A 9,938-nucleotide genomic window follows, 5' to 3' on the forward strand; every position below is an offset into this window, starting at 1 on the left:
ACCTGTAGCCATTAAAAAAAAAATCTTTGCTGTGGGCAAATTTGGCTTTTCAAAATATGTAAGATTACAAGTTGTATGCAAACATTTATGCTGAGTACTGAGAAAGTCAGAGCTCTTATTCAGCTCTGATGAAAAGTGTTCTGAACCAAGTCCTTACAGATGGCTCAAAAGCCATTTTATACAATTATTTCCTTTCTGAACATGAAAACTTGAAACTGTGAAAACATTGTCCACTACAGACAAACTAAGGAGACAGAAGAAATGTAGTATTCTTGCAATGTTTTTCTAAATTGTATAAGGTTGACTTTTATATTTATCACACTGTTTATTTTTACTTCCTCAGTATCTCTCTTTTCACAGAATTTTCCATCATAAATGTTTCTGATTGCCATTCTGAAGTTAGCTGACTCTCTAGATGTTTTATGTAGATGTTACCTTTCTGGTAACCAGAAATGTACCAATCTGTCTGCCTCAGACTAAGTTCATTTATGCAATTAATATGATGAAATAATGTGTCTAAAAACTTCTGAGTTTGTATTTAAATACTAAAGCTGAATTAATTCCATACAACAACTTTGGTAGTACCTGCTTGGAATTTGAGGGACTACAAGATGGATCGGGCCAAACTTGAACTGCTTTCTGGTACTTCCAGAAAGTTGACAAGTGTTTCTGTTTCAGTTGATGGTGGGTCAGGATTAAACAGTTCATGCAGTGTATTTTCTATGTTTTACTACTTTGCTAGAAGACAATTTTTTTTTCCAAATGGAACTTGTTGATGTTCCAGCAATATCCTATTGTATTCTGTCTTTGAAGGCTTCACCTGTACTTCATATCAAGAAATAAACTGCTTGTATAAAGAGGATAACCCTTGACTAGGTTTATACATTTTTAAAGCATACTTTTTTGGTTTTGATCAAGATTACAAAATTTACGTATTGTGTTTTCTGATGTCTCTGTTGGTGTACTTTCTAACAGAAAAGCAAATTACCCAATATACATATTTTTAATTTTCTTTCTTATTCTAGCCTAATAGTGAATTCCTCCTACCTCCTTCAGCGTTATCCTGTACTATGCTATGCCAAACTAAGGCAGATGATAAAAAAAAGTAAAACAAAAATGATTAAAAAAGGTTTTTTATTATGTTAGTGAGCTAAGACCTAATATTTGAAAGAACTCTCAAGAACTGCTTTTATCTTAATTTGAATTAACAAAACTTCTTTTGTGGAGGCCTAAGAAAGAGTATCAGTTAATATGAGCTAAAATCTGAAGGACCCACTAAAAATGACTGGACATATTTGACTTTCTTAAACAGGGATTATTTGGAGGATAAAAGATAAACTATAAATTATTTACTCAACAAATGTGTTGAGTAAATATGCTACTTCCAATAGTAATTGGAAAGTACTGATGAGTATTGTTTAGCAAGATTTGTAAAGAAAATCAGCCTTGTTAATTTGGGATTTTGGCTTCTATAAGTTTCCATTAAAAAAGGAGAGACTATGCTATGCTTTTTTTAGTGACCATTGGATGTAGGCAAATTAGTAAATTTTTATACTGTTATCTTTTGGGTAACTTATCCAGTCAAAAACTTTTTTTTTTTAAGTTAAAAATAGATGCATGCAATAATTTATTATGTCTAATTTTTGTTTTTTTTTTATCTTGCAGCAACACACCTCTTGCTTTTTCCTCCAAAGTATGCTATATTAAGTTTCGTGAAGCATCAAGTGTTGGTGTGGCCCAGCATCTAACAAACACGGTTTTTATTGACAGAGCTTTGATAGTTGTGCCCTGTGCAGAAGGTTGGTATTTGAGACATTCTTCTGTAATGTTGGCCATTGTCCTGTCTACTAATTGTTTTAAGCGTTTTATGGAAGGAGGCGGTGCTCCGTTGTTATTCTATTTTATTGCTTTTTAAGAAAAAGTCTTGAAACAAAATTGAAAATTAAATTAAGGAAACCAATTATATAGGTAAGATATTACTTTGTGTCCAATAAAAAGGGTTTCTTATGCATACTGGTACTCCTTTTTAATTTTAGATTTCTCTTTAAAAATGTATAGCTGTACAGAATGCTTCTGCTTAAAATGTTTTTATAACTCTTAATAAAATAAAATGCTTCGTGAATACTAAATTTAAAAATGTTCCTTTCACTGGCTTTGAGGTAGTGCTTTTACAGATGTGTAGAATACAAGTTAGTTCTTGTTAGTATACTGTCTTGGATCTGAATATAGTTCTATGAAGCATGGCTCTACTGGAGGCGGATTGCTGGAGTTAGGCAGAGCCCCATTGACTTCACTGGGAATTGGGCATCTGCTCATTTGGAACTGGACATTTTGCCTCTTTGGAGTGGAAACGTTTCCATTGGAGAAGTGAAGCTAACTTCACTTTGGACATGGTAGCTGTTTTGCTAGGAACAATGATATTTAGAATGATTGATCCATAAACTGCAGCAAGTCCAGAAATATCTCCTATTAACATGACTTTTCTAACTGCAGGAGTCAGGTTTTGGTTCAAAAGATATTGTTGACTTCTTGGAGTCTAACAGTGGTCCCAGAGTGCCATTTGTCATGGTTTGACTCAGGATGGGCAATTAAATCATAGACAACAATGCTCTTGATCCCCTCCCACCCAGGTAGTGTTTGCCACATCACGATCTGTTTAGTATGATATTGGTGCTGCTATAATAATGGTTTGGGGTGTTCCTAGCAAACAAAAAACAATCTCCAAAACTCCTTAGACTCTAAAATGGCCTACAATATATGATCTGTTCTTGTAGCCTTGTTCATATGAGCATATTAACAAGTCTTTGAGAAGCCTAGATTTTTAATAGCTTTTATGCTTTGTTTTTGGGGCTTTTTGGTTTTATTTTTTGAACTTGTCTTAAAAGCACAAGGAGAATATTGCTGTATCCCCTTGAAGCTTTGTTGGTTTGGTTTTTTTTTGCTTTGTACTGCTACAAAAAAAGCTGCTTCTGCAAAGATTAAGTCTCCTCCCATTTGAATCAAGCTAGTTAATCCTGTGACCAGGAGCAAAGCAAAGACATGACCTTGGAGCCCCAGCAGTTAAAAAAACATTCCAGCATTTGTTATCAGTCCAAGCTGGAACACTTTGCTACTAGTAAAAAGAAAGCTTACTGAAGGAAAAAAAAAAGTCAGTAAAAGTGGCTTCATCCTGGCTCAAACCAGGACATTCCACCACTTATTCCATACCATATATTACATATAAGCTCTATATTTTACCAACTGTCAAATTAAGGATTCTCCCGCAGAGTCAGATTACCTTGAGGTACACATTGTACTTCACCATCCTCCATCATCACACACCAGGTATGTCCAGGTCCCTGAGCAAAAGTAACACCCTGGACAAGTTGACCATTGCCTTAAGCAGGATAAACCCAAACACCCAGCAAGTTTATTTCACATACCACAGGGACTTTATCCCCATCTGCAGTATGTAAAAGGTCTGACTAAGCAGGACCAGCCTGATTGATGGATCCCCTGGTATTAACTAACCAGGTGGCCTTTGCCAAATTTTTGTCCCAGTTTTTGAAAGTTCCTCCACCCATTGCCTTCAGGGTAGCTTTTAACAGACCATTGTACCATTCAGTTTTCCCTGAGGCTTGTACATAGTGCAGGATATGGTATATCCACTCAATACCATGCTCCTTAACCCAGTCAGTCACAAGACTGTTTTTGAAACGAGTCCCATTGTCTGACTAAGTTATTTCTGGGGTACCATATCTCCACAAGATTTGCTTCTCAGGGCCCAGGATAGTGTTCCTGGCTGTGGCATGAGGCACAGGATATGTTTCCAACCATCCTGTACTTGTTTTGACTATTGTAAGCACATAGTGCTTGCCCTGACTGCTCTGAGGCAGTGTGATGTAGTCAATTTGCCAGGCCTCCCCATACCTGTACTTTGACCACCTCCCCTCATACCACAAAGGTTTCAAGTGTTTAGACTGGTTAATTGCAGCACAATTCTCACAGTCATGGATAACCCGTGCAATAGTGTTCATGGTTAAGTCCACCCCTGGGTCACAAGCCCATCTGTATGTTGCATCTCTGCCCTGATGACCTGAAGCATCATGGGCCCATCGAGGCAGAAAGAGTTCACCTTTGTGTTCCCAGTCTAAGTCTATTTGGAACAATTGAGCAGCCTCATCTGCTTATTGGTTGTGTCGATGTTCCTCAGTGGCTCGACTCAGAGGCACATGTGCATCTACATGACACGCCTTTACAACCTGTTTCTCTATCAGAGCTGCAATATCTTTCCACAGATCTGCAACTCATATAAGTTTACCTTTTCGCTGCCAGTTGTTCTGCTGCCACTGCTTTAGCCAACCCCACAAGGAATTTGCTGCCATCCACGAGTCAGTATAGACACAGAGTCTTGGCCGCCCCTCTCGCTCAGCAATGTCCAAAGCCAGCTGGATGGCTCTGCAAACATATTTGATTCACCTCCTCCATCTGCTTGTGCAACTAGTCGTTTAGGACTCCACACGGCAGCTTTCCACTTCCCGTGGTTCCCTACAAGACGACAGGAGCCATCGGTGAAAAGAGCAAATTGTTTCTCGGTCTCTGGCAGATGATCATATGGTGGAGCTTCTTGAGCCCATCTCACCACTTCTTGTGGTGGCATTCCAAAGTGTGTGCCTTCTGGCCAATTTGTAATTGCTTCTACAATATCTGGACAATTAGGCCTTCCTATTCGAGCTCGCTGGGTAATTAAAGCAGTCCATTTACTCCAAGTTGCATCGGTGGTGTGATATATTGGAGAAAGGTTACTCTGGAACATGAAGCTCAGCACTGGTAATCTGGGCGCCAGGAGGAGCTGTGCTTCAGTGCCAGTCACTTCCGAAGCGGCTCTAACTCATTCATATGCTGCGAGTATCTCCTTTTCAGTTGCTGTGTAGTTGGCCTCGGAACCTCTGTAGCTCCAGCTTCAGAATTCCAATTGTAGACCTTGAGTCTCCCCTAGTGCTTTCTGCCAGAGGCTCCAGTTAGGACCATTGTGTCTGGCTGCAGTGTAGAGCACATTTTTGATGTCTGGCCCTGTTCAAACTGGTCCAGGGGCCATTGCCTGCACAATCTCCTTTTTAATCTACTCAAAAGCTTTCTGTTGTTCAAGACCCCATTTAAAGTCACTCTTCTTTCAGGTCACCTCATAGAGAGGTGTTCACAATTTCACTGTAACGTGGAATATGCATTCTCCAGAAACAGTCCCTAAAAAGGTTTGAGTGTCCTTTTTGGTAGTTGGTGGGGCCATAGTTGTTATTCTGTTAATCACATCCATTGGGATCTGGTGGCATCCATCTTGCCACCTGATTTCCAGGAACTGGATCTCTTCTATGTCCCTTGACCTTGCTTCTTTTTACAGCAACAACAGCATCCAGAAGAATTTGGATGATCTCTTTACCTTCCTCGAAGACTTCTTCTGGCGTGTCACCCCATACAATGATGTCATCGATGTACTGCAGGTGTTCTGGAGCTCCACCCTTCTCCAGTGCAGCATGGATCAGTCCATGGCAAATGGTTAAGCTGTGTTTCCACCAAGGGGCAGTCGATTCCAGGCATACTGGACTGCCCTACAGGTGAAAGCAAACTGTGGCCTGCACTCTGGTGCTAGAGGCATAGAGAAAAAGGCATGAGCAATGTCAATAGTGGCATACCACCTGGCTGCTTTCGACTCCAGCTCATACTGAAGTTCTAGCATGTCCGGCACAGCAGCACTGAGCAGTGGTCTAACCTCATTTAGGCCATGATAGTCCACTGTCAGCCTCCACTCGCCATCAGGCATTCGCACTGGCTTTATAGTACTGTTGAAGGGTGAGTGAGTCCTGCTGATCACTCTTTGGCTTTCCGATTGCCGCATCAGCTTATGAATGGGGTCTCTGTTGGTGTGATATTGTCGTCTATGCACCGTTGAAGTGGCAATTGGCATCTGTTGGTCTTCGACCTCCAGCAACCCCACTAGAGAAGGTCATCTGAAAGGCCAGGCAAAGTACGCAGCTGTTCAGTGTCCTCAGTCTCTACAGCTGCTATACCAAAGGCCCACCGGTACCCTTTTGGGTCACAGAAGTATCCTTTCTTGAGTCTATGCCAAGGATGCACGGAGCATCTGGGCCAGTCACTTCCAGAGTGCATTTGCCACGCCTTTCCAGTGAGGCTCACATCAGCCTCCACAACAGTCATTTGTTGAGAACCTCCTGTCACTCCAGAGATAGATGGAGTCTGTCCCTTTATGATTCGATGGCATTAGTGTGCACTGTGCACCAGTGTCTACCAAAGCTTTATACCTTTGTGATTCTGATGTGCCAGGCCACCAAATCCACACAGTCTAGTAAACTCGGTTGTCCCTCTCCTCCCCCTGGCTGGAGGCAGGGTGTCCTGGTTTGAGCCACTTTTCCTTTTACTGTTTTTTTGTTTCCTTCAGTAAGCTTATTTTTAACTAGTAGCTAAGTGTTCCAGCTTGGACTGATAGCAGCTAGAATGTTTTTGTAACTGCTGGGACTCCAAGGTCACGTCTTTGCTCTACCGGCTCAGGCAATACGGGGAGATTATTGACCCTCTCCTCCCCGTAGGAGGCTGAGTTAGACAGACAGCAAAATTGGCCAGAGGTATTACATTCCATATATCTACGTAAACACAGAGGAAGGTCAGAGATCACAGAAGACAACTTCCTTCCTTCTTCTTCCCTTCTCTTCTGTCTATGGCCAGCATCCAGAGAGGACTCCATCCATCACTGTCAACCCCTAGGATCAAGCTATCCTGACCCCCATAATTTTGCACTTTCTCTGGCAGCAGTCTGAGACTTTTCGGGACTGTTTGCAGCTAAGGAGAGCGCTATGGGAGTTGCTCAGGGTGGGGGGAGGCAATAGGGGTTTACACACTACCTGAACAACTTTGTATATAATTGTATATATTTTCTTTTATCATTATTGTTTAATTAAAGCTGTATAGTTTAGTTTTCAATCCAGAGCATCTCTCTCCTCATTCCGTCTCTCCTTCCCTACCTGGGTGGAAGGGGGAGAGGATCGAGAGCATTTTTGTCAATCCTTAGTCAGTGACAACAATTTATTGGGGTGCCAAATGTTTGGCTCGATTTTAAGCCAAGATCATAAATTTTCACGAATTGGGAGTGTTCAAAATTCCATATCTGATGTGAGACATCTGTCAGATAGCAATGGGCAACACTTCTGTGGAATTTAATGAAGGATCGAAAATTGGACACTTTCTGCAATTCCTCTGCTGGACCTTTTTCCCAACATGTAATTGTACATCTGTTATGCAGGCGAGAGTCTGCTGCTCTGTGTAGCTGCTCTTGTGATTGTTTTATGGTTTATTGACAGAACTTTAGCCGTAATCAACGGCAGCCATGGACAGAAGAGTAGAGAAGGAGAAGCATGAAGGATGTTGTCTTCTATTATCTCTGACCTTCCTCTGAGCTTACGTAGATATATGGAATGGAATATCTCTTGCCAATTTTGCTGTCTGTCTAATTCAGCCTCCTACGTGGCAGGGGGTCATAGATCTCCCAGTAGTGCCTTAGACAGCAGGGCAAAGACATGACCTTGGAGTCCCAGCAGTTACAAAAACATTCTAGCGTGTATTATCATTCCGAGCTGGAACACTTAGCTTCTAGTTAAAAGAAAGCTTACTGAAGGAAAAAAATAATCAGTAAAAGTGGCTTCATCCTGGCTCAAACCAAGGGCAATTCTTTAGACTCTAAAATGGCCTACAATATATGATCTGTTCTTGTAGTCTTGTTCATGTGAGCATTTTAACAAGTCTTGGCAAAGCCTAGATGTTTAATTGCTTTTATACTTTGTTTTGGGGGCTTTTTGGTTTTATTTTTTGAACTTTTTCTTAAACCACAAAGAGGATATTGCTGTATCCACTTGAAGCTTTGTTGTGTTTCTTTGCTTTTGCTAGGCAAAATGTATTGAAAAATTGCCATTAAATATTTGAGTACAAATTCTTCAGGATCTTAGTTTTAAATTTAATCGAAAATACCTTAATACTGGTTCAGTACTGCCAGAGGGGAAAGATTGCTGCCTAATGAATGAACACTTCTTGGGGTTTTTCTTGTTATGAGATCACTGTCTGATGTGATATGGCAACAAGCAGGTAAAGCTACATTTTCCTGTCTCTTGATGCCAAGCAATGAGTGGAAGGAGAATAAAATAGAAGTTCTGAAAAATCTTGTTCCAAACCTGTTTGTAGCTGATTTATTAGGCATGTCTGAGGGAAAAATTGTCACTGGTCCAGATAATTCTGGACCCCACAGAGATTTATGTATAATTAGGTGAAGAAATGGTTGGGTTGTGAGGTCAATTTTTTTTTCAAGTTAGAATGCTGTTTCCATGTAACTTTCCAACAGAATCACTAATTTTAATTTGTAAAGATGTGAATTCATATAGGTTTAACTTTATGAGGAATTTATTCTGTGGAATAAGCATGGCTTTGGAGACCACAGTGCAACATTTTTGGTTCACTATGTATCATTGTAAAGTCAGTGGAGTGTATCATGGGCTTTAAAAGTAGCAACGGTTATGTTCTACTGAAATTATAACCGCGCCCAACGGTGCCAGTAATAAAACATTTCATGTGCCAAATCAAACATAAAGGAGAGGTAAAACAGAACTCTGAAAACTTAGTTTTAAAAACCAGAATAAAATTTGAAATGTAAAGTCTATTTAAACAGTGATAAATCAAGGGAGTATGAGGGAATCCCTACACAATGAAAACTATTAATTTTCTGACATTTAATAAACAGTTTAACAAAAATGTAGTTGTAAATGAACTAACATTGAGTTATCACAATATTACTTTCTTTTGTGTGTATCAGTAGGTTTTTCTTTAAGTGTTATAATTTGAGAATGCAAAGGCTCAGAGATAAACACAGATGCTAGTCTAATAATTCTAAATTTTTTTGTTCACATTGTCTAGTAGATGGATTTTGACTATTAATTTGGTTTTGTATGTTTTCTCTGTGTGATATTTGTGCATTATTAGATGACTAGACTGGCTAAGGCAGACCTGTTACACTTGCCTGAGTTAGGCATTGTTTGCCATGCCACTAAACCTGCTGCCAGTTGAAACCTTCATGGGGAAAATGAGATTGAAGTCTGACCTGCTGAAGATGGATGCCCTGTCTCTGTTTTTATTTTATTTTGCTTTCCTTTGTTTCTTTTATATTCCCCTTTTTTTGTTTTGGTTTGGAATGCATTTAGGCATCTAAATTCAACAGATGAGCACATTGCGTCAGACTGAAATAGTGAAAAATATATCAGTTTTAAGATGCATTAGTGTGCACTGTGCACCAGTGTCTACCAAAGCTTTATACCTTTGTGGTTCTGATGTGCCAGGCCACCAAATCCACACAGTCTAGTAAACTCGGTTGTCCCTCTCCTCCCCCTGGCTGGAGGAAGGGCACCTCTAATTTTGAGCATTACAGTTTGATGCACCATCCTGGGTGGTGACTGGTGCAACCTTCTTCTTGGCAGAACCATCTCCTGGCTTTGTTCTGTTCAGTAGCTCTTGCACATGTAACTGGAGAATATCAGTGGGTTTCTTGTCCCAGACTCTCATGTCCTCTTTAAAATAATTTTTCAAGAGAGACCACAGGTGGCGTCGCAGTGGGTCCTTTCTCTCTCGCTGCTGTCTCGGAGCAGGACATCTCTTATTAATGGTTGCAACACATGACCAGTTGTCTCTAGAGAGATTCTGGAGTTTCCCATCTATTCAGCATCTTATTTTTTCTGTCAGTCATTTGTTCAATGGCTGAGGTGTGGAACTGATGGGAATCAGAGATTATATCTCCATGCTGTTGTGCTTTGAAAGCCACCTCACGCACAGTTGGTCTTGTGTAATCATCAAAGCACCCCATGAAAGAGAATATATGGGCATGTGCTGCTGGTACAGCCTGAACAAACCTC

The 9,938-nt window shown here is 40.4% G+C and overlaps 1 protein-coding gene across 1 annotated transcript in view; it reads left to right on the forward strand.

The window, feature by feature from the left end:
- The window catches only part of LOC104398169 (splicing regulatory glutamine/lysine-rich protein 1-like), a gene marked incomplete at its 3' end in the record, with an annotated part of 41,625 nt that overhangs the window by 8,780 nt on the left and 22,907 nt on the right, over positions 1–9,938 (forward strand). The window contains exon 2 of the mRNA XM_010008222.1: positions 1,666–1,799. Within this exon, the coding sequence (XP_010006524.1) occupies positions 1,666–1,799 (134 nt within the window). The remainder of the gene's footprint in view (positions 1–1,665; positions 1,800–9,938) is intronic.

Source organism: Chaetura pelagica, unplaced genomic scaffold (assembly GCF_000747805.2).
Source record: "Chaetura pelagica isolate M959 unplaced genomic scaffold, ChaPel_1.0 scaffold1092, whole genome shotgun sequence".
In the NCBI taxonomy this organism is placed as follows: domain Eukaryota; kingdom Metazoa; phylum Chordata; class Aves; order Apodiformes; family Apodidae; genus Chaetura; species Chaetura pelagica.